The sequence below is a fragment of the Oculina patagonica genome, chromosome 6, assembly GCF_052425735.1.
Source record: "Oculina patagonica isolate OP01 chromosome 6, crgOcupat, whole genome shotgun sequence".
NCBI classification, from domain to species: domain Eukaryota; kingdom Metazoa; phylum Cnidaria; class Anthozoa; order Scleractinia; family Oculinidae; genus Oculina; species Oculina patagonica.
The window spans coordinates 3,717,956-3,745,879 of record NC_135763.1 but is presented as its reverse complement, the minus strand read 5'-3'; the positions used below and the strand labels follow the sequence as shown (position 1 = coordinate 3,745,879).

Sequence of the window (27,924 nt, the reverse complement as noted above, 5' to 3'; positions counted from 1 at the left end):
AATGATCCAGTATAATGACTGTACTTTATTATTTCACATGTGTTACAATAACTATATACTCTAAGCATATTTTTTGCAGCCATATCTTAATAAAATCTTTTGTTTTGCTCTTCTTTTTTTAAGTTTTTAATATTGATTTTGTTTTATAGATCCCAACCTCATTGGCATAGCTTGTGATCTTGTTTTCAACACTCATTTACTGTTAAGTAAACAGCAGAGTATCCTATCACTCATATTTGACCAATGATTGACCAATAATGGCAGAAAAAGTATGTCGCAATATTTCACCCACTCGGCAAGTTTGAAACTCTACAGACTACTGCAACTCCAGTCCAGTCCACGCAAACATAAATACAACAATTTGTTCCTAAAATTTTAGTCCCGTAAGTCTACTGGCAGTAAACTCAAAACTCTAGCATTGGAGAAATGGGATAGTAATCATTCAACAGGCACACCATCACAGCCTATGGAAAGAGAGATGAAAAATATATCAATTTTGTACAAAAAATAACTTAACTAAACACATGCCCAGTGGGGCTTTTCAGGGAATGTATACAAACACTGAAATAAATATTGAAAAGTTTGTGTTCAAAGCCTATGTTGTAGCCCATCAGCTTATCTTTTTTAAGTTAACAGGAGCATTAGGTATTTTTTACTCCTCTTGGATGGAATGCTAGTCTGTCACAGGTTTACTGCTAGGGTATCATATCACTCTCATCTGGGCATTATTAATTTTAACCAACGATGATAGAAAAGTTAAACCCACCATATACCCTATATGTTGCAATATTCTAAGTCAACGTCAAAGGAAGCATAAAATTCTCCAGTATTACTCCTGTCCTGTTTCTGTGCTGAGACAGGAACTTCATCGTGCAAAACGGGATTCCAGGTCAACTTGAGGGATGCAAATCTGTTCTCTGCAAATGGACTTTCTTTTCCATATGAATCACTTGGCAAATTGGCAATTAAGCAAATAAGAAGAAATAATCTCAACACAAGATGACAGTGGAAAATGTCAGTATATCGGTATTATTATAAAAGGTGTGTACCCATAGCAGACTGTACAGTGCAATGTATGGACAGTAGATCTTACCATTGTCGTCCACTTTCTGTTTTCTGCTTCTTGCCAAACAAGGGATTTGTCAGAAAGGAATACTTCATCTGTCACCTCTTCGGGTTTTCGTGGCAGACAGTGCAGGAAGACAGCTTCTTTCTTGGCAAGGGACATCAGCTGTAGGGCAAATATAGGTTAACATCTTGCAAGATCAAAATTAATTGCATTTTAAATGGGCTGCCATATTTCTCCAAGCTGTTATCATTTAAGTGGTCATGGCAACCATTATGATTGTTACAAACCAAACTTTCGTTTAAACGCTTTCGGCTTCCGTTCGATAGATGATCTAGCATCGTAGGTCTGCAATGTGTGCAGAGAGAGATAATCAAACATCATAGGTCTGCAATGTGTGCAGAGAGATAGTTGATCTAGCATCGTAGGTCTGCAATGTGAGCAGAGAGATAGATGATCTAGCATTGTAGGTCTGCAATGTGTGCAGAGAGATAGATGATCCAACGACATAGGTCTGCAATGTGTGCAGAGAGATAGATGATCTAACATCATAGGTCTGCAATGTGTGCAGAGAGATAGATGATCTAGCATCGTAGGTCTGCAATGTGTGCAGAGAGATAGATGATCCAACAACATAGGTCTGCAATGTGTGCAGAGAGATAGATGATCTAACATCATAGGTCTGCAATGTGCACAGAGAGAGTTGATCTAACATGGTAGGTCTGCAATGCATGCTTGACAGACGTGATTTGTAAGACTGAAACAAGCATTACTCACCTTACTATCAACCTGGTAGCCTGCAAAGGATTTTAGTCTACCAGCCTTCTCCTCTTCCTGTCCCATACTGATCCATGTATCAGTCACAATCACATCAGCATTAGAACACGCTTCTCTTGGGTCATTTGTCAAGTTCAGGGATGTACCATGCTAAGGTTTTAAACAATACATTTCAAAAATTTAGCTTGTGAAACTTGTCAAGAGGCAGGGAAACTCTAAGTTGTGATAATGAAAATATTAAAATAAGTAATTCACTTAATTCAAGCATCAAAGTATTTAGCACAATTGTGGACACTGTCAATAAACAAAATCCCAGCTGTTTTTGACCTCTAAAACAATAGTTACACTTGTAAATTACACATGTAAATGTTTTATTGAATTGACCCCTGTTTGGAGGCTGACCAGCTGGCTATTGACAAAGGGTTCGGGAGTTGAATTTGGGACCACCAAACACAAATCCACCTAATGGTATGGAAGAGGATAATAGGTCATTCAGTCAACAGCTTTCTAAAACCTATCCCACCCACTTAAACCAGCTAGTGACGACTGTACAAAGCAGAGATCATAGGCAGATACATATTAAATATTTTTAATAGGTAAAGGTTAAGTCTGTGTCTATAGCCTAGTGGCCCATACAGGCTGGAGCTTATCCTGGTTTCTGAAGCATGAAGTGACTTGGAGTATTTCTAATCCCCCCCCCCCCCCCCTGGATGGGATGCTAGTCCATCACAGGGCTTTCCCCCGCCCCACCCGCCAGCATTAGTTCGCTGGTACCCATGTATACTCCTGGGTGGAGAAAGGCACTATGAAAGTAAAAGTGTAATAATAATAATTATAATAACTTTATTTAACGAGGGTAAAAACACTTTACAGTTAAAAACTGAGAAACTAGTGGCCCTCTTGCCCAAGAACACAACACAAGGGCACTGGTTAGGGTGTTGAACCCAGACTGCTCGATCCCGAGTACAGCTCACTAACAATTATTAGGCCACCATGCCTCCCACAAGTATTATTTTAGTACTGTGGGCAAAATTTAGAACAAAAATGAAACAGTTTGAAGAAGGCCACGCATTGTTTATTGGCAGACTAATCAAGGTAATGATATAGCTGGGCACTTTCTGTCAGCTAATGTGTACATCCCGGGGGGGGGGGGGGGTACTTGGGTAAATTTTTGTTGGGTATGTGCCGCTGGCCTCTCAGAACCCCTACCCCATTATAGTCTTATTCTATGGCCAATTATAAACCCCATCTTAGTCACTTTTGGGTAAATTTAATTTTTACGACCCCAACTTAGTCACTTTCTGGGAGCTGTTTGTCAAATATTGAACAACAGCAATAAATACGGTAACATTTTTTCGGCGAATATTTCCGTTCATAAATCACAACTTTCCAGATTTTCGTACTCTGAAAATCCCGGAAAAGTGTGACCCCAATCTAGTCACCCTATAAAAAATGCTTGAAATGGCGACCCCATTATAGTCAGTCCAGTCGTGAAAATGCGACCCCATCCAGCGGCACATCTCCATTAGCCCATTTATAGGAAGTGCCCCCCCCCGGGGTGTACATGCACCAATCCTGACAAAGATCTGGTATAGTAGCAGAATGTAACAGAATGTAAATATGTAACCTACCTCTTGAGCAAAGCCTTGGGAAACCTTTGTTATTTCACTGTCTGGCTCATAGCCCTAATGGAGAAAAACAAAAGAACCAACCACTTAGATGTGGCCTAAACTTGATGCAAGTCATGAGTCTTCTGTCAAGGCATGACGAGCTTCAGTCGGGAAAAAAAATCGCAGCATGCATTTTCTCGAGGCGTTATAATACGCAAATCATTTCTGTCAGCAACATGAAGAGTTTTATCACCACGCGTAGTTAGCGTGTGATCATCACGTACAATAGGTCAGGTTTCATTTTAAGCGGCGGAATAAATTATAATGTTTTGCGGGAAACTCGTGTGGCGGCAAATCATGAGGATTTAATGCTGTACTCGATGTTGCATTAAGATTCGATTTCGGGAGATAAAATGCTGTTCAAGTGTGAGTTTTCGCTTTACAAGAAGACAGTCACAGCTAACAGATTGATTGAAAACAAAGGCTTGTTCTGGCGAAGTCAACGAGTACACCGACTTGACATCGAACCGTTGCATAACATCCATCGAGAACGGCTCTGCCTTTCTAGGCTTTCTAAACGTCTCGAGATCTCGCAGATAGAGTACGCGAAATGAGCTATTTTGTCTTCGGTAGTGCAGGTTCCTTTTTCCCTGAGCTGCAAAAGCACGCGCTCCTAAAAGCGGCTAGCATGCAACAAGAAAATGATGTTTCAGTCGCGTTTGATGATTTGGGTTCAGGCATCATGGATCATTTCTTATTGACCTTATTGGAATCGATCATGAGTCAGGCGGATTCCAGGTAAGTCTGTTCCATATATTTTTACCGCCGAGAAGGTTATTCACAAAGTGTAAGAAAAGAAACGTTTACCGCTCATGAGTAACGGCAAATGAAAATAATTCATTAAAAAGAATTAAACGAAGCTTCAACTTACTACTCCCCTCCATTAGCTACAGTAACAGTTACAGTTAATTGGCAAACGTTATTGATTTTTAAATCAATTCAATTCTGGGGCTAGCAATACCTGCAGGATAACAGTTTCATAACTGATAACTTGCGCAAATATTGCTTTAATCAATCCTTTACTGTCTAGGGTAGCAATACCTGATGGTAAAAGTTTAACAACTTGCAAGAATATTGCTTTAATGAAGCCTTTACTGTCTGGGGTAGCAATACCTGATGGTAAAAGTTTAACAACTTGCGAGAATATTGCTTTAATCAAGCCTTTACTGTCTGGGGTAGCAATACCTGATGTAAAAGTTTAACAACTTGCGAGAATATTGCTTTAATCAAGCCTTTACTATCTGGGGTAGCAGATACCTGATGGTAAAAGTTTAACAACTTGCGAGAATATTGCTTTAATCAAGCCTTTACTGTCTGGGGTAGCAATACCTGATGTAAAAGTTTAACACCGTGCGAGAATATTGCTTTAATCAAGCCTTTACTGTCTGGGGTAGCAATACCTGATGGTAAAAGTTTAACAACTTGCGAGAATATTGCTTTAATCAAGCCTTTACTGTCTGGGGTAGCAATACCTGATGTAAAAGTTTAACAACTTGCGAGAATATTGCTTTAATCAAGCCTTTACTATCTGGGGTAGCAGATACCTGATGGTAAAAGTTTAACACCGTGCGAGAATATTGCTTTAATCAAGCCTTTACTGTCTGGGGTAGCAGATACCTGATGGTAAAAGTTTAACAACTTGCGAGAATATTGCTTTAATCAAGCCTTTACTATCTGGGGTAGCAGATACCTGATGGTAAAAGTTTAACACCGTGCGAGAATATTGCTTTAATGAAGCCTTTACTGTCTGGGGTAGCAGATACCTGATGGTAAAAGTTTAACAACTTGTGAGAATATTGCTTTAATCAATCCTGTACTGTCTGGGGTAGAAACAAATCGTCCCAATTTGAAGTTCTTTTAGTATAGACGCTGGATAAAATACTGTACTTTGTTGTCCAGCAGTAAAGACAGCTAAATTTTGCCAGTCGTTCCTATTTGTTATTGTTTGTTTAGTACTTTTACCGGGAAATTAATATGGGATTTGTCACAGATTTTTAGGTTTAGTTGAGCTTGCTACAGCAGTGGAAAGCGTTCGAGCGATAATATTAATTCACGGTATATCGTTTTTCCTTGCCTTAGCCTTATTATATCTTGGTGCTGAAGAAAGGAGTTCATGCTAATATCCGCCCAAAAAACTATTATATTTGCCGTTTTGCGAAAAAAGAAGAAGCCGGCGCAGATTAACTTTAATTGTGGAAAGCGCGTGCATTGTTGCCGTAGAAGCGCATTTAAAATAAGTTTGCATTTTGTCGAAACGGAGATCTATAAACATGACAGCTTTATCGGCTTTACGTACGAGTTTATATTCTTCGAATTTGTGATGTTTCTCCGATCCTCCTGCGAATAAAACACCGCCAGCTGTATTCGGTCCACTTATTGAGGAGCTAAAATTACCTTTTTACCCTGTAATGAATTGTAACCATCTGTCAGCAAAGATATTTCTTGGGGCGCACAACTAATTAAAATAACACTTTGTTTCTTCTGGTTATTCTGCGAGGTGCTAAATAACTTGATCGAGTTACGTATGCAAATGAGCTGAGTGTGCATTGAGTGCACACTCAGCTCATTTGCATAATCGGTTTTTGCTGGTCAAAGATCGTCATGACAGTCATGTTTATAGTCATGATCACAAGTCTGAAGGTCTTAATAAGAAATAATGACTAAAAGCATGTGTGCAGTAGATTCAGTTGGTAAATCCTGTCTACCATTGAAAGAAAAAACTACCTTATTACATGAAATTTTCGCAACACGTTAATTTCGCTATTTTGGGGTGCACATATTTCGCGACACTTAAATTTTGCGATTTTGCGAAAATTTTGTATTTTTAATCACTTTAATTTCGCGTTTTTGAGTGAGACGCAATTTACATTTTCTTGGCAATATATTTTGATATGCCTTTGAATTATATAAAACAACTTCATCGAAGGAACAATAAAGTCAAAATTAACAAAAATGCAGGGGGGGACTTAATCTCGGCAATAGCAACAACAGAGCAGTTCTTACAATGTGTACAAGTGAGTCAATTGACAACAACATCCATTTACGTTGATTACTGATATATGCGAGTCACTTAAACTTCGCGTCATGTTATGTTTGCGACACTTATTGTTCGCGTCACTTTATTTTCGCGATTTTTTTAGAATCGCGAAATTCGCGAAATTTAAGTGTCGCGAAAATTTCATGTAATAAGGTAGCTGACCTTTGGAGTTGCAATATTTAAATGAATTCCAAACTTGGGAGCTGCCATCATCAGTGAATGAATAATATTGTTTCCATCTCCAACCCAGCTGATAGTGCGGCCATACAGACTGCCAAAATGCTCCTTGGACATGAAAAAAAAATGGGTGAACTGGTTCTTCTTTCTCAAATTATTAATAAACATCAATCAGTTGTCCATGTAGGAGACATCATTTGAGAGTCTGAGACCTAGCTCTCTTGATATCAATAATAAATACGAAATACCAGTATTGTATAAACAACTCTATTTACTGAGGGTGATACATAACATCAGAGGTGATGAACCAATGGCCCTCTTAAAAAGCTAATTAAAAATAAAATATTACCATGATGACACCATAAAATCTTGAAGTAAAAGATTATGTTCTTAATCCGTATTAATGGCACAGGCACACTTGGACAAAGATCTCAAGTGCTCCCAGCAGGAGTTAAACCTATAACCTTCCTATATTTAGTACTTCGGTAGCTCTACCACTGAGCTATTACCGATAATATGACTCATGGTAGCTAAGCCATTAAACAGTGATCATGTGACAAAGATAGATCTTTTTAAAATACATTAATTCCAGTTACCTGAAGAGTCAAAAAGTCTGCAAGTATCTGTAAAGGGTGGTACATTTCTGATAAACCACTGTGCAATTAGAAATTGACAACAATCAAAAATTAAAATACAGTGGAACCCTGATATAACAATATGCCAAGGGAGCAGTAAAATTATATCATTATATCGAGGAATCGTTGTATCGAAACTTCCGATATAACGATATGGCCATATTTAATAACTGAAAATATCGTTATATAGGGGTAAACCTAACATATACTTTTTCCCTGGTCAAAGAGGCTTAGAATACAGTCATTTTCCTATATCATCGTACAAAGTTGTTGTCAGAAACATTAGAGATTACTCAATTACTGTTATGTTATTGGACTAAATTCAATATTTTGCTTCAATTGTGACTATGTAGTGATAATATCGTTATATCGGGGAATATTTTATGTTCAGTCCGCTAAATTCACATTGTTATATCAGGAATATTGTTATATCGAAGATCGTTATATCGGGGTTCTGTCTCATACATTTTACTGTAACTTATGCAGGGACATAGAATATTCATTGTTATACAGGGAATGTAAGAAGCCCTAAATTAATATGTAAGTAGTTATGTAATTCACCAAGAAAAGAACATACATAATGTCTTCAGCTATTGCTTTCATTGTTCTCTATCAACCTCTACCAACTTATTTGCAAATTAGAACTGAGATAAATGTTACTTTTTTAGCAACAACCGACAGTAACTGTGACTTAATAGCTACAAACCAGTTCACCGTGAAATCCCAATTTCTCAAACCTCCAAGGGAAACAAAAATTGGTTCAAGAAACAGGGTGATTGACAAATTATGGGTAAAATAAATTGCAGTGTTCGACTGAGGGACGGGAAACAACCTTAAGTTCAAGTTACAAGGGTTCGAAAAATCAGGATTCCACTGTATTTGGTTAAGCAAAGTCCTGGTAAAAGATTCAGGGGTGGGACTGGATCAGAAAAGGTTGTTGTTATCAGGGTCTGAATCTACCCACCTGATGACTGGTATCGTGGCTGATTCTGCCATCAGTTCCAGATCTTGCTGTCTGTTGACTCGGGCCAAAATGAAATCACAAAACCCAGAGAGCACTCTGTATATAGAGAATTAAGAACCGGTAAGTATAGTCCGAGAAGGGGGTTAAAAGGTTCCCAGATCGTAGATCAGCTGCCAAAAATTTGTCCGCAATTTTGGACTATGTTCATCTGATCGTGGACCCTTAATGAAGTTTGCATCACAGATCTTTGGTCCGTATGTTGGCCTTGTATCCATTTGTTTAATTTTAAATAAGATTTATTTCAACTTTATGACCCCTGAACTCTCTTAAAGGTGGATCGCATTATATTGTCTTTTTGAGATAATACAGTAATGTTACTGCTTTACTGCATACCTGGCTGTATCTTTAGTTGATTCATTGACTCCGAGATGAAAATCTTGTTCTGTGAGGAAAACACAGTGTCCACCAAGCAGAGCAAGTCCTAAATAGAGAGATTTTATTCATAAATTTTCACTGACTGTTCCTCGTGTTTCTTTGTAGTAAAAGCACCTGTTGTCAAACAACTGTGTACAAGGCAGCAGCCACATGGAAATTTCAAAACCCAAAATGTTTTTATTCCTAGCCATGTTTTGCACATTCTTGTTTTTCAATACCTGAGCACTAGCCTTAACACATGGATACTTCCAAAACTGAAAAATCTAAAGTTATGACACTTTTAAATGACCAATTTCTATCAAAAAGTTATTCAAAAAAAATTAAAAAAAAATTAAAATGAAATGTTAATCCATTTGAATTAGAAAAATAATTGACTATATATCAGAAACTAAAATGGTTTGTTCCTAATAAATTATTAACTTGGCAAGCAAGACAGTGCATTTTTACCAGTTTCAGTTGACACTCTTGTTCTTGTGCTACGCTTCTGGAAAATAAGGGCAGCTGATTTTCCTTCCAAGAGCCGGACTGTCTGAAAATTTAATTTTCATTATTTCACTTCTTTATAAACAATTATTTGGTGATCATAATGTTATATCTGAATGCAAAGGGTATAACTTGGGAGGGAATGTTATACTGTTCTCTGGGTTGGGGGGCTAAAATCACCCGCGAGAGGTGATTATAGCATTTGAAGGCTTGGTAACAAAGCCCTGTCACCTTTGACATTCTGGCAAGTAAACATAATAATAATAATAATAATAATAATAATAATAATAATCATTTCTATAGCGCTATTTAGCTAATCTTTCATAGCGCTTTACAATCACTATGCTATATCAACATGGCCATTTTTGCTAGATGATTTTTTTTTTCATTTGAAAGAAACCACTCCAATTTATGGATTTTTAAAACACTGGAAATAAATTTTGCAATTATTGACTTCCAAGGCTTTTGGACAGAAAACAGTTTTAAGAGATGGTTCTCAAGGCATTAGAATAGATCGTAAACTAAAACATGGTGGTTTTGGAGATTGCACATGGCCATGAAAATCAGTCAGATGGATTGAGCAAACATTATTCAGTTCTCTTCTGACAGGAGTTTCACACTCCATACGGCTGACCATTATTCTGCATTCTGCCGGCATTCTGCAAAATACCCAGGCTGCCAACACGATCCCTTCTCCCAAAGCCTGGAGCACTGAACATGTATGACATGGAACAACAAAAATGCTACAAACAGCTTTTTTTGAACAAGTATACGCCATAAAATTTTTTGCCTACCTCTTTTGATTTTTTCACTCTTTCCTTCAAATCAGCAGCACTCCATAACAGGTATCCAATCTCGTCACCAGTAAAGTCTTTAAGAGTGAGTAGATCTCGCCCAACAACAGACGGAAATCCATGGCTAATGGAGTTAACATGACAGAAATTTGATTCATACATCCTACTGACTAAGCGCAAGGGCCATACCAGGTGAAAATCAGTAGCAGATTCAGACCTTCCAATAAGTGGGGGGAGGGGGGGGGGTGATCATCCAGACCCTGCAAATCATATGAGGGGGGGGCGCTTTCAAAAATAATTATCTTCAGCCCTACAGATCTCTATTTGGCCTAAATATAAGGTGGAGACCCAGGCTCCTGGGCCCCACCCCTAGATCGGCCACTGATTATCAGCCTGAGGTCTTGATAGCACGGACTGAGCGCAGCAAAGTCTACACAGTGAAGACCAAGGGCCGATATTCTCCATGTTTGGTCCTGAGCAAGCTTAGTTAAGAAGACATTTATTACATGACTGGAAAATATTTTCATAAATATGAACATAAAAGGAAAGGATAAAAAGACCATGTGCTTCAGTTGGACAACAACTCCCTAACATTTGTTTTACAAACTAATAAAAACAACACAAGGGTTTTCCAAGTGATTGTGTTGTTCCAGAAAATGTCCATACCCCTCCCACAGAAGGTTTTTTGGTTTGAATCCCATCCCTCCTGAAATTCCAGCTAAGCTCCATGAGGCCCCCCAAACTGCACTGGAACTGCCCCGGGGTATTCAATCGAACGTTCGGTAATCAAACTCAATGGAACACCAATCGTTCGATTGGGTTCGGTGATCGAACATAATCGAACTCACAATAAAATTTGGTCAATCGAACTCAATTAAACGTTCGATTGCCGAACAGTGAACAATCGAACTCAATCGAACGTTCAATTACCGAACAACCAACAATCGAACTCAATCGAACGTTCGATTACGGAACTCCTGTTTGTTTATACTGCGTACATATTGTACGGTGCACCGTTCCCCTAATCCTTTTTTGGTGATTCGCCATACCCCGGGATAGGACGATTGTCTGCACAATAGCCACGGGCACACCAGTCTGCCACGTGGTTGGGAGAAATTTTGCCAAATGTGTTTTCTTCACAACACAACTGCCTGTGTTGCAGTGAATGAAATGGTGCAACTTCTGTTTGAGTGTAACGGTGAAAAGCAGGGCAGAAACCATATCCTTCCTTCTAATATAGAAATGTAAACAATAGTGCATTTCAGTTATTTTACCGTCGTTTTGTTCTCATCTACCAAATATATTTTACTAAACATTGACATTCAGTTCGATATTTGGACATTTTTATATTTATTCCATACAATAAAAGTTGATTTTGATTAGTCCTGCGTGATTCACTTATCAAGAGAAAGATTCCGAACAAAATCAAACCCGATTGAGTTTGATTGTGTTCGATTGGTTCGAAAATCAAACTCACAGCAAAATAGATGTTCAATTTTGTTCGATTACCAAACCCAATCGAACGATTGGTGTTCGATTGGGTTCGATTGATTTTTGGTTCGATTTTGTTCGATTGGATACCCCAGGAACTGCACATTCAGGTGTTTTTTTTTTTAATTTTGAAAGCCATTACAATGCATGCAGAGTCATTTGGGACAATACCTAGAAAATATTGGACTGGCAATGGAACAATCTGATTGGTTGATTTTTAGTTATTGCCCCTCTGACGACCTTATGGAGAAAGTGACAGCAAATGCAATAAAACGATGAGTGGCAATTATTATCGAATGATACTGAACATATGAGTTGTGTTCCAGTTATTCTGGTTTAAACACACTTTTCAGACAGCTTACCCATCGATAAACCGATAATCAGAGACGAAGGACATAAATATGACAAAATAACAGATAATTACTCCAGTTGTTGAACGGTATTTGTAGACAGCCACCTTTACCAAAAGGCGTTAATGTAGCAATTTAATATTAATATTAATGAAATTTTTATAATTGACTGAGAGATCAAAAGGTGTTCTAAGAACAATTGACCCGACAGGACTCTTTTGATTTTGGTATTAAAATCCTGATTAATCATTACCTTTCACTGCAATGCCGCTTTTTAATAGAAGGAAGAGCTCCTGCTACTTTATAATGACAAAAGAAAGGTTCTGTTCCTTTTGCAGCTTTACAAATTGAAGATCTAACTCGATAGCATCCTCGAAGTACACGAACGAAAGCCATACTTGCTTTTCGTGACTTCAGTTCACGCAAAACACCGGCCGAAATCATACGAGGAGTCACGAAGTATTTCCGAGTAGTAACGAAGATTACTTTGGCGGGAGCAACGCAAGAAACGCACTGATTGGTCAGCAGGTTTCTTCCGTAGAAACCAAGATGGCGTCGGACGACGAGGATGTGCCAGGTTGTTTATTTTACTTTTTTGTCTTTATTTCAAAAATTGTCCTCAGCTGTTCAAGATTAGACAGCTCATGATGTAGGCGAGTATCGAAATGCTTGCCCTGTTTTGTGATTCCGTTTCGCGTTCTTGCAGATTCTGGCGCCGTGTTTACGTTTGGCAAAAGCCGTTTCTTGGACAACAAATTTTGGATTCGCGATGATGCGGTCATCCATCTCGCTTGTGGAGACGAACATTCCGCTGTCGTTACAGGTAGCCTTTACTATAAAATTTTATTATTTAAAACTTTCAAATCCTTGTTGCATTTCATGTAGAATGAATTCCATACATAAAATAACAATCTGCGGGAGCTTACAATGATGCACGTAATAAAATTACAGATCCCGTACATCACTGATTTGTATTACAAATAAACTTACTGTACGCTTAATAACCTTATTGTACGCTTTGTAATGTTTCACACAGAAAACGGAAAGCTTTACACATTTGGAAGTAATGACTGGGGACAGCTCGGCCATGGAAGTACTGTACAGTATCCGAGTCCAAAACTTGTCAAACGTAAGTCTCAATTCATTGCACTTACAGGAACTCAATCGCCGTGAAATTATTAACTAAAATTGGTTTGATCGCTGCAGCCAACGAGAAAATACGTTGCAGTTTAAAGGTTTCAACTTGTATGAAAAAATTAGAAAAGAAGTTTACAGTGATTTTTCCATTAGTTGTATTTTTATTCAGCAGTTCTTGCCCAAAAGTAAGCTAACTTGGCTAATCGAGTTAAAAATAATTGCATTATTTAATTATGGAAGGATTTGTTTGATTTCCTCCCTCATCCCATCACCACCATAAGGGTTTCCAAGCAACTTTTGACAATAAGTACTTAAGTGTCTTAAATTTTAGTCTCAGTTTCCCCTTCTTCACCGTTGATTGTGTGGACCACTAAAGCCAACTGGGACTAACATTAGAAGAGTTAAATGAAAATTGATATCCATACTAGCTGAAGTAAAACTTGACTTTAGTTGGTGTCAAAGATTTCACTGGTAAGGTAAATTGAAGTGATGTGCTAAAAAAAAGCACAAATTAATTGAAGTTACTGTGTTGTGATTTTTAATGTTGTCAATTGGTATTTTTTTACAGGCTTGAAACCAGAAAAAGTTAAGTTAGTTGCTGCTGGAAGGAATCACACAATTGTGTCAACTGGTCAGTAAACAAGAGTTGTACCCTTTCGTCATCTTTGTCACTAATATTGAACTAGCTGTAGGGCATGCTGCTTTTTGGCAATACATATTGCCACATTAATGCAATAAAATGTTGCGATATTGCAGGAGATTATTAGTTTTAAAAGTAGATTATATTTATTTGTCAGGAATTGTTAGAGGGATGTTTAAACTTTCAGGTGGTCGCTAATTATAGAGGACATTTGAGAATTTTAGGGTTAAAAATGTTTTTTTTTTTTCTCCCATTCAGAATCTGGAAAACTGTACAGTTTTGGTTGTGGAAGTGATGGACAGTTGGGTCATGGTGACTGTGAGGTATTATTTTTCAGCTTGACAGTTCTTCCATAACGGGGTTCTCAGTTGAACCCCCTGTAACACCTGTCACGAATGTCACTAGAAAGTGTTTTGGTTGCAAAAGTATTGCTGGCAGTAGATAGATTCAAGTTAAATAGCCTTTGGCCACATCATTCCCTGTTATGGGTGAAAACCTCACAGCAATGGCATCTAAAATGTCTTAATTGGGAACCCTGCATAATTAAGCAGCATTTATTGTTGTGTGGGGGAGGGAGAGTTTGGTAGACAAACTGCTCTAAGAATAAAGCCAAAGAAATTATTATGATGATTCTTTAAACTACTTTGCAAACCCAAAAACCCTACCAAGGACTAACACTCAAAATATCAGCTTTTCAAAGTTCACTAGGGTGGATTATTTACCTTTAACAACTTCAAAACAAAAAAAAAATACATGAAGTTGCAGTGTCAGTGGAAAGCTGTGTTTCACTTGTTTGCCAACACAGCTGAACAGTTTCTTTAGAAACTAATAACTTTGTCTACGTTTTGTACCTTACTTAACTTACAGCTTGTAAATTTCAAACTCTGCCAATTACCCCAGTAGTAAAGTTTTTTTATTGTTCGGACCTGTAGAATGCCAATGTTCCTAAAGCAATTGAGTCTTTACCTGATCAGCAGTACAAGATGCTTGCTTGTGGATCTGACTTTACTGCAGCAGTTACTGGTAATATATTATTTAGATCCCCAGTAGAGAATTTAATATTCCTAATTTGTATGTTATTGTTTTACAACAAAGCAAAGTATAGTGTAGGTCAAATTCTGCAACAAATAATAATTATTAGTGTATCAAGTACTTAAGCTGTTACTTTATTCTTCAGTCTTTTCGCTTATTTCTTCAGGTTTTTTTAATTGCACTGTGATTTCCATCTGCACAATACACAAAATAATTTCTGGTTATGCTTCTAAATTTAAATGAATCTTAATTGAGCTTTTTTTAGTGAAATGCTATTCGATAATTATTTTCCTTTTTTTCAGTTATGGTAGTGTAGTTCTGTGTGGGATGTAATTTTGTTATTACTTGTACTATTTTCTTAGCAATTGGCAATTAATATCTGGCAGGGCCTCATAAGTGGAAGGGTCAAGTAGAGGGGGGGGCCTATAACTGGCATTTTTCTATTTAAGCTTTTTTTCCTTTCTGTAGCTGAAGGAAAGCTGTACACATGGGGTTCTAGCAGTGAAGGTCAAACAGGTCAAGGTGACGAGGACTGTAATGTACCCACACATGTGCAGTTAAGAGGAAAGGTAGTGGCAGTCGCTTGTGGCTATTATCACATGGCTGTAGTTACCGGTAAGTTATGACTAAGTTTGTAATGGTTCATTAGAATATCAGAGCCAGTGTGCATGACTTGTACAGAGAAGTATTGTAACATAGCTCTTTGCACGCATCATTTGCCTATAACGCCAGGGCTGTCATTTAACTTTTTATTTTTTAGCAGCTCTGCTGTTACATTAAAGTTATCACCTGTCGCATTTCACTCTGTATGCAACTGTAACATAACACCCAATCAACATCTTCACCCATAACATCAAGTGAACTCAGCCATAACAGGTGTTATGGGTGACAGCCCTTAATGACAGCCCTGATTATGCTGATAGTGGATAGAATCATAGGCATGTTATTGCTTGCCGATATACAGCTACACACCCCTTTGCACACATAACATGCTTACATGTTGATGATGCTTTACAATTAATCTAAGCAGAAACAACAGTTTTACTAACAGTATACAGATCATTAAAGGATTTAAGTTGTAATAATTTAATGCTATTATAATATATCAATAACATTATAACTGCAGATGATGGTTCTTTGTACACGTGTGGAGAGAATGAAAGTGGCAAGCTAGGACTGGGTGAGTCACAACTCAGTGACACATCGCAACTTCAGAAACTTTTAAGTATAAATGAACAAGTCATCACTGTTGCGTGCGGTGGAAATCATACTGCGGCAGTCACCAGGGATGGGAAATTATATACATTTGGACTAGGAGATCACGGGCAGCTTGGACATGGATCTTCATGGTTAGAGTGCCCAACTCCTAAACCAGTGACTTCTCTAGGAAATATTCATGTTCGATATGTAGCCTGTGGCGAGTCTCACACGGCAGTAATAACAAAACATGCAAATCTTTACACCTGTGGAGATGGTCGACATGGTAAACTTGGAATGGGAGAGGAGTCATTCTCCAATCTTTTTAAACTTGAAAAAGTGACTAGATTTGATAAATTCACGGTACAAAAGGTTGCCTGTGGGGGATGTCATACACTTGTTACTGCAGTTAAAACAACTGAAAACAGTGATGGGACAGACAGTGAGGCTGAGGCCGAGAAGGATATTCTTGCATCTTCAGTTTCGTCAACTAAAAGTCTGCAGGATGCTGTGGATGGACCATCAGGTTTCAGGGGTGGTCTTGCTGCTACTTTTCCTGCAGGAGGTGCAGCAAGGAATAAACGTCGACAAAGAAACATAGAGGTAGAGTCCATACAAAACAGATAGCGTGGCTTACATCTAAGCTTGAGCACTCTCCCCGAAACATGATCTAATTGGGTATTAAACGTGGCATGATTCGTCGGCTACTTTGGCACTCAAAATATTCACTATAGACACTGAGAACGGATAAACTTTACACTTAAGAAGTGATTCAAGTGAACCTGCAAGTGCATATCGGCACAGCTAGATCAGGATCAATTTTTTGTTAGAAGTCTCTATATCCAATCCTTCCACCATTTCGAAACTGGAATGTGTTGAACTTTTTTCACGGAAGTTGCTGTTAGGGTCTGCGAAACTTCCATGTTTGATGATGAATCATGTCATATTTAATACAAAGTTTTTTTTTTTTTTTTTTTTTTTTTTTTTTTTTTTTGGTTGTTTATTAAAATTTCCAAAAACACAGCCACAACAACCCCCACTGTGGAATAATTGTAAAGATCATGTTGTAAGTTTTAAGTTACTGAAATAAACAGAACATGCCTTAATACCATTAAAATCCATTGCTTAAAAAAATTATCCGCTGGTCAACAATCTGTCATAGGTATAATTCCATTCTTTACTGTTTAGAGCTCGTTTGGCAGTTTGATAGGAGAGTCACTAACTTAACCTTGTGTCATTGTTACTAAGCCATTCTTTGTTATTTAGAGCCTTGGTAACTCGATAGGAGGGTCACTGCCACCAATCAACAAGTCCACTTTACCTCCTTTGTCTCGGACACTTCCAGCCCTAAAGAAGGAGGTGTCTAAAGAGGAAAAGATGCCTGTCAACCCTCTTGACATGTCTACATTGCCTAAAATATCACGAGAAGAGCAGGGTAGGTGCACACCATGCTGCAGCAATTTCCCAGATTTCGCACAGCATTTTTTCCCACTTGCCGTTTTTTCACTTTCCACTCAAAAGAGCGGCTGCTCATAATCTATTGTTTCTCTTATTTGTGCTCATGCACACAATTAATAGTCGATGTTAAGTGTTGAGAAGTCTATAAAGCTGGGTGTTGTCATCAGTAAGATCTAGTATTCATGCTTTTGCATTAGGGATTTGTGTTTCACTATCAGTGCTGATACAAATGGAGGAAACATGTCGTTTAAATTGATTCTTTCTAGTTATGGATTTATCGAACATACACAGACTTAACCTCAGCTCTTCTATTGAATTGATTAATAGCAGAAAAGGAAAAAAGAAAAGATGAATCAGACAAAGACAAGTCGTCTGCAAGCAAAGAAACAAAGGTATGTAGGTTTCCAATCTTGTTGACATCCCCAAGTCTGAAGTCACATGCTGAACTGTCTTTGCTGTTAATGTTGAGGCCTTCAATGCATGAAACTTTGCATCAAACATACTTCTTAAAGGTATTGATCATTTTCCAAGCTAATTCCATCTTTGCACATTTTCTCTACAAACAAGCTGCTATTGTATGTTGTCACATTATTCTTCGCCAAACCAGCTTTGAAGCTCAGTCAAAATCCACTGCAGTTCGGCCATTTTGTATTTTTTATAAACTGGTTTCTTCCAGAGTATGTTCTATTGGCCCAAATCTGTTGATTGGTAGCTCAACCCAGCAATGGATCTGAGGAAGCACTGTGAATTTTTCAATTTATTGCTTTAATACTAAGGAAAGAGAATGAGTTCTTTGCAGTTGTAGTTTAACTTGTATGTAACTTAAGAAAAGAAAACCTATGAACTTATTCTATTCACTATGATGCATAGGTCACTAAACCGGCTAGAAAAGCAAAGGATGCTGAGAGTTCATCTGGCATATCAGAGAGTGAAGACGAGGAAGACGAAAACGAGGAGGAAGATAAGAAAAAGGCAAGCAAAACAGCAAGTTTGAACGTGGAAGGGAAAAAAGCTGATACTAAGAAAACAGGTAGGCAATCAAACAGCTTGCCCTGAATAATTTTCACCACACTTAAGGTTAAGTCTGTGTTCGAGCCTAGTGGCCCATCAGGCTGGAGTGTATCCCAGTTTCCAAAGCATGTAGCGACTTGGAGTATTACTACCCTCCACCCCACCCCCCTTGGATGGGATGCTAGTCCATCACAGGGTTACCCCACCAGTGAATATGCCAGTATTTATACACCCTGTTAGAGAGAGGCATTCTGAGAGTAATGTGTGTTGCTCAAGAACACAGCACAATGACCGCGGCCAGGGCTCAAACCTGGGCTGCTAGATTGGCAGGCCAGCACACTAACCATTGGGCCAGCGTGCCTCCCACATACACCACATTTTAATTTATGAAAATTGAAGTTATCGGCTTGTGCATGGTTGGAATTGAATTGGGTAATTTGCTCTTTATCAAATCAGCCCGGGGACAAGCACAATATTTTGTCATCATAGTCACTATAAAGATGTAAAAACATAATGAGAAATTTGGTTTTAGATGGGAACTTAATGCACTCTGATCAGCTAAGCGTGAATTTTTATTAGCACTCAGCCTTGATGTACTTATCCCGTTAAAAACATTTTGAATAGTTTTCTAATTTTAACTACATTCCTGTAGTGAACTGCAAGGCTGAAAAGCGGGAAAGTTTTCATTTTGAACTTCACCTTCACCTATCCTCCTCACGACCCGTGGCACATAGGCTTCCGTGGCTTCACAGAGCTTTCGTACCCACCCCGATCGGCTGCTGGGGTTCACACTTTCTTCCTTGAGCTCCAACCTGCCTCTTCCCTTTCTTTCTCCACTGTTGGTCTCCCAGTAGTTTTTGGTCTTCCCGTTCTCCTTCTATCTTCTAGTGCCCAGCTCAAAGCGACATTGCAATCGTCATTTCGATCTTTCCTTTCTTGACCAAAACTGCCAATTGTACTAATGTTTGTTTATTTCCTTGGTTGGTGATAAATTGCAGATGAAGAATCCGAGGAATCCATGACTCAAGATGAAAGTGATAGTGAAGAGGAGAAGTCGTCAGACACAAAGAAAGCAGCCGCAGCAAAGAAGCAAGGAGAGGCGGCTACAACTGTCACGGCATTGGCTGACAAGAAAAGTAGGGTTCCCTCGAAGGAAGAAGGAGAAGAGGAGGAATCTGACGAAGAGGAGAAGACGAAGAAAGTGATGAGGATGAAGAAGAAGAAGATGATGATAGTCCAGAGGAAGGAAAGAAACGCGAGAAGAGCGAGCAACTTAAAGTTGTGGGAAAGAAAATTGAAGTTACAAAAGTGAAGAAGAAGAAAGATGAAGAAGAGGAGGAGGAAGAGGAATCGGAAGAAGAGGAGAGTGAAGAGGAGGATGAAGACGAAGAAGACGAGGTAAACAAGAAGAAGGAGAAGCAAAAAGGGTCTGATAAGAAAGCTGAAGTTAAAGAAAAAGATAAGAAAGCTGATTCCAAGAAAAAGCAAGAAAAGGAAGAGGAAAGTGAAGATGAAGATGAAGATGAAGATGAAGATGAAGATGAGGATGAGGATGATGATGAGGAGGAAGACAAAGAAAAAGAACAAGATCAAGCGAAGGATGCTAAAAAAGGTATCAATAACGTCATGTCACAATTACTGGCTCGTCCCTAGTCTCATAAGAAAGTTGCAAGAGACTCCCGTGACAGCGAAATTGCTAACGCTAATTCAAATTGTTCTATTGAGGAAGCCCTTAAGAATAACATTATCACAAATTATAAATAACATTTCATTTTCTAGCGTACTGTTCTTATTTATTTAGCGACTTAACAACATGTAACCAACTAACTTAATCATTTGTAGTCAAATTAGTTTAACTGGGGAGGCCGAACCACATATAAGATTTCTAGTTTCGGTCTCCCCGCCACTTTTCCTTGGTAACTAATTTAAATTATTTTATCGTATCAACTATCCTGTTTTTGTAATTTCTTTTTGTGACAAATAAGATATATAAAACGAATAAAAAAGACAAGATGTTTTCTAATTGTAAACAGCGACCGGCAGTTGTCTTAAATTTTCAACTAACTGTACCTTTCTGTTGTTTAGATAAAAAGTCCAAGGAAAAAACGGAGGACAAGAAAACGAAAGATAAAGACAAGAAGAAAGAAAATGAAGATGAAGACGAATCCGACAAGAAAAAATCTGATGATAAAAAAGACAAAAAGAAGAAGGACAAGAAAGGAAAGGTGAGTATTCTTATGTTTCTATTGGTCTGTAATCGACTGCCGTTTGAGGGGAAATCTTCGTAGAATCAATGAAGGCGATCTCGTACCTCGAGTCTTCGCTCCTTACTGCGCAAGCTTGACGAAACGAGCGACTCTCGAAATCTCCGTTGCAGGATCGATTTTGACTGGTTTTGAAAACATTAAAAATGGCCAGAAGTTAAAACCAAGAAGTTCGTTGAGTCATGCTTTTGAAAGCTTGGCATGCGCAATTCAACCGAAAGTCCGATAATTTCGGACTTCCAATTAGGACTTTCCAGGGTCGCTCGTTTCCCGACCGCTGAAAAAGGGGTCAAACATACCCCATTTTGACGTGTTGAAACTGATAACTTACACCCGCTTTCAGTGTTACGTGCATAGCGGCTTTCCATCGACATTTATCTTTCGACGAGCTTAACAAACGACACGGATCGAAATCCGCCAATCACAGACAATCACAGCATCGAAATCCGCCAATCACAGCATGACCTTCTGAGCTTGTGGGCTCATTTGCATGAAACCAACACCGGTATGCATCGGTTTTTATTGGCTTATTTCAAACAGCACGTGGAAAGACGATGTCGAAAGATGGATGTAGAAAGATAGCTATGCACGTAACACTGAAAGCAGCCGCCTCTCATTCGCTCCCGCTACTACGTGCGAAAGTAGTAGCGGGAGCGAATGAGAGGCGGCTGTATTCGCAGGCTAAATCAACTTGGAAGAGATGATCTTTTGACATACGATTGGGTTCAGAGCCATTCAGTATTCTTTCGTAAATTTGATGTAGCTCCGAATCCCTTCGACAGATTTTTTTAAAAAAATTGTAAATATATCCGTTTCGTGGATAACAGAAGAAAAAAGGAAAACCTGTGAAAACAGTACAGTATCAGAAAAGAGAGAACAGCCAATAATATTTAGTTGTATTAATTTCATGTGTAGGAGAAAGACGAAGAAGGCGAAGAAGATGAAGAACATGCTGAAGCCGACAAAGACGATGAAAATGACGAGGAAGAAGAAGGAAAAAATAAAGACAAAGAAGATAAGGATGAAAAGAATAGCAAAGATAAAAAGGACAAGAAAGAGGATGGAGCAGGAAAAACCAAAGAGAAAAAGTCTGGCATTTGTGGCATTTTGTAGATAAAATAAATTTTAAAACAGCTTTTAATTTCCAAAGACATTAATTTTACTGTTGGTGGTTGTTGAAATTTTACTTTGTTTACAAACCAAGAAGGGAATATAGATTTTCTAAGAAAACTTTAAACTATACACCTGTAGCTTGTTGTAGCGTGAATGAAATACGACTAACGCTACGCTCTCATGAAACCGCAAGCCAAAGGCTGAGTGATTAAGGCGTTTTATTCAGTAGCTTGGTTCCACATTTTAAAACGCTTTTGTGGCTGCCAAGTGTTAGATTTTGCCAAGGATTTTTTTAAACTTGTTTACTGCTTACAAGACTTCCAAGATTGAATTTAATGCCAACCTTGTTCAGTGGGCGGTGCAAATGATAACCAAGCAGTCATAAAAATCTAGCATTGAACAGATTTGCAATTTGTTTGTACAGATTTTATTTAGCTTCTCGAGTATTTGAGAGTAAAGGACTGTTAAATAAATGATTATTTTTTATTTCTTTTGTTCTTTTATGAACTCATTTTTTTTATTGTTCGCCAAAGAGAAGTTTTTCCAATTGAGCGTCGTTAAACTAAAACCAATGCAATCCCATGGCCAATCATAGCAACGCAACGAACCAATGAAAACTCGAACAAATACACGTGACCGTCACCAAGCGCGTGGAAATGTGTGTTCAAGTTTTGATTGCTTTTTTCTTTGCTTTTGATTGGCTGGGAAGAGTGGCGCGAGTGTTTTTTTAAACCAATCACAAAGCATAGACTAGTAAAGAAAAACCAAAGCAATTCCGATTTGCCTTCGACGCTCGCTCTAATTAACATCAGTTTCACACACTGCAACAATGATGGCTACGCTAAAGAAAACTAAAACAGTGTCCAGCCCACTGGTAGCTACAGTGATAACGCTTTCCAGTGGCTACATATATTTATAAACACTGGGCTCTCACTCGCTTTTTTTTTGTTTTGTTTTTTTTTTTTACTCGGTTGTGACTGCACATTTGGAACAAGATTGTCGTAGGCATGGCAAGGCAAGGTCTCTTTTAATAACAGACATTTCAGCAAGATCAAATACTGCACAGTAGCCTGGTCCCTTGAAGACCCTTGGTCTTCACGGCTCAGGGGACTCCGCTGGACTGAGCGTTGGACCACCCGCCGCCGTCGGGCGTCAGATGTTCGTTCAGTGTTGGGTCCTTTGTGTTTGTTAGAGCTAGGGACTTTTAGCATCATTGCGATTCAGAAAAGGAAACTTGTTGGGCATTCTGCTGTTTTTGTTGTTTTAAAACATTACAGATTACAATAGAAAGTAATTAAATGGTCATAACAATAACTAAATTACCTACCTTATTATAGGAAATTAAAGGTCCTTGAAATTAACGCGAATTTTGAGAATTAATTTTCGCGAGCGTTAATTTCCGCGACATTATTTAAGTGGAGCGTTGATTTCCGAGACCTTAATTAATTTCACCCAAAATTCTGGATACTGTCCAAACACAAAGCGTCTAGGAAACAATAACCTTCTCTCTTCTGCACACCGGCTATTTCTTAATGTTTACAATGTAAAAACCTTAAAGATATGTCATCTGCAGTATTTTCAGTTCATTCTTCCTTTCAGAAGAGCGATCCGTTTTTTGTACTACAGCCAAAATATCTTTAAAGACGTCATTACTCGCGTTAATTTTCTTCAGTTTGAAACTTTGGCTCCCCTCTCGCGTTAATTTTCCTTTATTTAAAAGAATTTTCCCCTCCAATTCGCGCTGATTTAAATCGCGTTAATTTCAAAGACCTTAATTTACTGGAGCGTTAATTTCCTATAATAAGGTATAACTAAAATAATTATTTGGATTCCACAGAAATCATCGCCATCGTTTTATATTTTTCAACTTCTCTTTGACATTGTGTGCTCTTTAACACTCTATCATTTGGTTTAGGCTGATATTTCCTCTCAGTTTGCTGCTTGTTATTTGTAGGTAGGCCAGCAATCTTCATATTACGACGGCTTCTTTTCCTTCGGCGTTGTTTTGGCCAATCAGGGTATTCTTTACATTATTTCATCTCTTTTTATCACTTGCCGAGCAATTAGTATTGATTAGAATTGTGAGAACGTAAATAATTCGCTTAACAAATCAATTTGCTAAAATAATATAGTATGTTACCAGAACATTTTAGTATGTATCCGACACGAGTGAAGGACATTAAAGATGGAAAAGGCTAAAGTATCTCGCTGGAGACGTTGGAAGTCCTCTTTACACCGAAAAGAAAGATCTGAAAGATTGCAAATCCCGAAATGCGAGAATGCAGAAAGTAATGGAGACAGGACGGAAGGAACACCACGTTCGACTGGTGCAAGGAACATCAGCAACCAGCCGCCCAGTTTAACATCGAGAAGACGACCAGGAATTTGCGCTGTGATAGAAGAGGAATACCAGCGCCATGGAATATCACTCGCAGAGTCGAGAAGACGGCTGATGATTGAGTATTTCTTGGCCGAGTCCGGATTGTTGTGATGAAGAACTGAACTGAAGTCTCTCGTGTGTTTTTTTGGTCGCTACTATGTAGAAAAGATTGATTAAAGCGTGTTTTCCGTGTTAAGCCCAATGTTGTATTAATTTCTGTTTGTGTTACTTCATTATTAGGGCAATAAGATGAGGAAAATATTACAAAGAGAATACGAAAGAACGGAATATGAAGAGGGAAATATATGGTCCATTGCTTTTCCATTGTTATCAAGCATTGTTTTCAGCCCCGCCCTCGCCTGTCACAATCAAGGTCGCCGTCAGCGTTTTGCTTATCTGAGATCAGGCGCGCGTTCTTTTTGTTCGCTGCGGGAGGAAAGAGTAAAAAAGAAACGCCTGATACATTTACATGATGAGTAGTCTGCCACCCCCTATTGTAATTAAAGTATCTGTCAACGGGAATGTCAGCGATGCTTCACCAAGCCCCCTCACCCCCTCCCCCTCAATTACCTAGTACACAATATTCCGTGAAAAATAATACAGATTACCAAAACAACTAATGAAATGGTCATAACAATAACTCAATTACCTAGTACCCAATATTTAGTGAAAATAATACAGATTACCATAGCAACTAATGAAATGGTCATAACAATAACTCAATTACCTAGTACCCAATATTTTGTGAAAATAATACAGATTACCATAGCAACTAATAAAATGGTCATAACTAACTCAATTGCCTAGTACATAATATTTTGTGAAAATAATACAGATTACCATAGCAACTAATAAAATGGCCATAACTAACTCAATTGCCTAGTACATAATATTTTGTGAAAAATAATACAGATTACCATAGCAACTCATTAAAAATATTTTGTCAACTTATAAAGATTACCATAGCAACTAATTAAGATCACCATAGTAAATAATAAAAATATTTTGTCAAAATAGGATGTAATTGATAACTAATAGCAACTTATTAAATGGTCATAACAATAATTAATTATCTATTACAAAATACTTTGTGAAAACATTGTAGCTAGTATTATGTAATTGACACGAGTGAAGGACATCGAAGAACTTGTAATGAAACAAAAACAAGGCCGAAAAACCGTTTCATTTCAATTGGAAAAGGCCAAAGTGTCTTGCTGGAGACGTTTAAAGTCGTCTTTATGCCAAAAATATTTACCCAAAAAGAACAAAGAAAACCGAACCAAGTGAAAATAATACTGATAATGATAACAACTAATTAAGATTACCATAGCAACTAAAAATATTTTGTCAAAACATTGTAGGATGTAGTTGATAACTAATAGCAGCTAATTAAATGGTCAAAACAATAACTCAATTACCTATTACAAAATACTTTGAGGAAACATTGTAGTATTGGTTGACACGAGTGAAGGAAGTCGAAGAGCTAGTCATGAAACAAAAACAAGGCAAAAAAACTGTTTCATTTCAACTGGAAAAGGCCAAAGTGTCTCGCTGGGGAAGTTTGAAGCCTTCTTTACGCCGAAAAGAGAAACTGCAATGCGAGAAAACAGAAAGTGATAGAGTCAGGACAGAAGGATCACCACGTTCGACTGGTGCAAGGAACATCAGCAACCAGCCGCCCAATTTTAAATCGAGCAGACGACCAGCAATTTGCGCTGTGATAGAAGAGGAAGACCAGTGCTATGGAATATCACTCGCAGAGTCGAGAAGACGGCTGATAATTGTGCATTTCTTGGACAAGTCCGGACTGTTGTGATAATGAGAACTGAACTGAAGCGTTTGGAGAATGTTGGCTTGTAATCTAGAGAAATGATGCCATTGAACAAAGTGAACAGTTTATATTTCTAGTTTCCATCGAGCATGAACTTGGTAGTTTTGAACTCAGTCGGCTTAGATCGACATCTAGTAAACAACCACGATGACATCACTGATCCATTTCACGATTGTCAAGATCGCTTAGTAGCCTAATATGTAAAAACAGTGTATATATATACGTCCAAATAAACCTTGGGAATTTGGGTTTATCCTCTTTAGAAATCCGATTAGAATTCTGAAACTTAGAATTCTGAATGATAGGTTTGCCGAAAAATGCGTACGCGTGTCAGTTCACTGTATGCAAAATGAGTCGACGGGTAAATTCTGTCACAGCGTTTTCCCGAGATCTTCTCACCTATGCAAAACACAAAACAACAACTTGCTAAAGAGAAATTTTTATATTTTATAGAGAAAAATAATTTGTCATGCTTCTTTCACGACTTTAAAGCTGCTTTTCTAGATATTTAGCTAAAGAGCAAACAGATCTTAAGGATTACAACAGAGAATTTTTTAGGCCTTCAACCTTAGCGCACGAAATAAGCGAGGAATATAGCAAAGATGCCATTCTTAGCAATAGGTTGATTGACAGCATTTCGTCACTGTACCCAGGCCCCGCTATGAGGACAAAGAAACATGCCGACTTGCTCCAGCCCTATCCGCCTTATATTTACTGCGCGGCTTTGTTGAAGAAATTGTTTCTAATCGAAGAGCAGAGGCTCACACAGTCAGCCATTTCTGAACGTGGTTCCGTCGGAAGGCCACCTTCCACAACTTAACCGACCTTCTTGTGACACGTACAGTTTTTCCCGTGGTCGGGAGCGGGTGAATTTGATTGGCTGACGAACAAAGAGCACAGTTTAATTCAAGCATGCGCGTAACGTATTTAGTCGAATAAGCGCCGCCCCCGTATAAGCGCTACGTTTGGGACAAAATTTCCTGATGTGGCGCTTATTCGAGGAATTCCGTATAATTAAAAATAGCACTGCAAAGCAAGTCTGAAACAGCCTCGGAAATTCCTTTTCATCAAAAAGCTTTGTTTCGCAGTTCACAGTTATAATGTTTTATTGCTCGCCCATAATTTTTTCATCCAACATGCTTACAATACGAAGTTCTGTTAACGTTGTGAAGGCCGTGAGCTTTGTCGGGACAACAAGCGAAACTACTCTCTTCTGTGTGACAATCAAAAGACCCTTCTTTTTTTCCAACCTATATACCAAAAATGTACCTTAATATCTTTAATAAATGACAGAATGAGGAGAGTTGATATCGGCGGGCGTAAATATGATTTTGGTCCGACTCAGGCTGATTTTAGTCCGAGCCGCAGGCAAGTGCTAAAACTTATCTAAAGGTTACTATTTTTAGCGGCTACTAATTTTAGTTGCGGGTTGGGGAAGCATCGCTGACATTCCCGTTGACAGATACTTTAATACGGGGCTGGCAGACCACTCGTAAAGTAAATTTGTCAGGCGTTTCTTTTTTTTTCTCTTTCCTCCCGCAGCGAACAAAAAGAACGCGCGCCTGATCGCAGGTTAGCAAAACGCTGTGAGGCGACTTTGATTGTGACAGGGGACGGGACTACGGCCATTTTGACAATGGACCATATATTTCCCTCTTCACATTCCGGTCTTTCGTATTCTCTTCTTCATATTTCCTTCACCTTATTATTGCCCTAATTATACGGTTACACGACTGATACACGACTGAGTTAATTCGAAACTGAGTTACAACTGTGTTAATTCACTGAGTTAAGTCAAAACTACTAAGGTCATGCTCGATGTAAATACGAAAAAAGGAAACTGTTCACTTCTTCTTCGATGGCATCATTTCTATGGGATTACAAGCCAACATTCTCCAAACGCTTCAGTTCAGTTCTCATTATCATAACAGTCCGGACTTGTCCAAGAAATATACAATAATCAGCCGTCTTCTTGACTCTGC

General features: G+C 38.3%; 1 protein-coding gene and 1 pseudogene across 2 annotated transcripts; one reads left to right on the top strand and one right to left on the bottom strand.

Annotated features, from left to right (window-relative positions):
- Positions 1–5: 5 nt before the first annotated feature.
- LOC144656191 (ornithine transcarbamylase, mitochondrial-like) lies at positions 6–12,302 on the bottom strand. The gene is made up of 11 exons (XM_078516430.1): positions 12,133–12,302; positions 10,039–10,162; positions 9,209–9,290; positions 8,720–8,807; positions 8,327–8,422; positions 7,324–7,381; positions 6,713–6,835; positions 3,475–3,528; positions 1,844–1,993; positions 1,094–1,231; positions 6–464 (listed from the first exon to the last, which is right to left on the bottom strand). Exons 1-11 carry the CDS (start codon positions 12,273–12,275, stop codon positions 405–407), a joined length of 1,116 nt encoding a protein of 371 aa, XP_078372556.1. The 5' UTR covers positions 12,276–12,302; the 3' UTR covers positions 6–404.
- Positions 12,303–12,423: 121 nt separating this feature from the next.
- On the top strand, positions 12,424–22,221 carry LOC144658981 (uncharacterized; annotated as a pseudogene). Its single transcript, XR_013571827.1, has 14 exons — positions 12,424–12,456; positions 12,586–12,702; positions 12,916–13,008; positions 13,585–13,647; positions 13,915–13,979; positions 14,589–14,679; positions 15,157–15,303; positions 15,815–16,488; positions 17,152–17,320; positions 17,671–17,735; positions 18,214–18,373; positions 19,353–19,966; positions 20,440–20,579; positions 21,534–22,221. The product of XR_013571827.1 is annotated as an uncharacterized LOC144658981 (transcript).
- Positions 22,222–27,924: the final 5,703 nt, after the last annotated feature.

What these genes read in the sequence shown, in the direction of transcription:
- LOC144656191 (XM_078516430.1), bottom strand. Translation starts at nt 12,275, where the DNA reads ATGGCTTTCGTTCGTGTACTTCGAGGATGCTATCGAGTTAGATCTTCA. An exon ending in CAGACTTTTTGACTCTTCAG is followed by an intron (nt 6,836 to 7,323) that starts GTAACTGGAATT and finishes TTCATGTCCAAG; the next exon opens with GAGCATTTTGGCAGTCTGTA. An exon ending in GCTACCAGGTTGATAGTAAG is followed by an intron (nt 1,232 to 1,843) that starts GTGAGTAATGCT and finishes TTTGCCCTACAG; the next exon opens with CTGATGTCCCTTGCCAAGAA.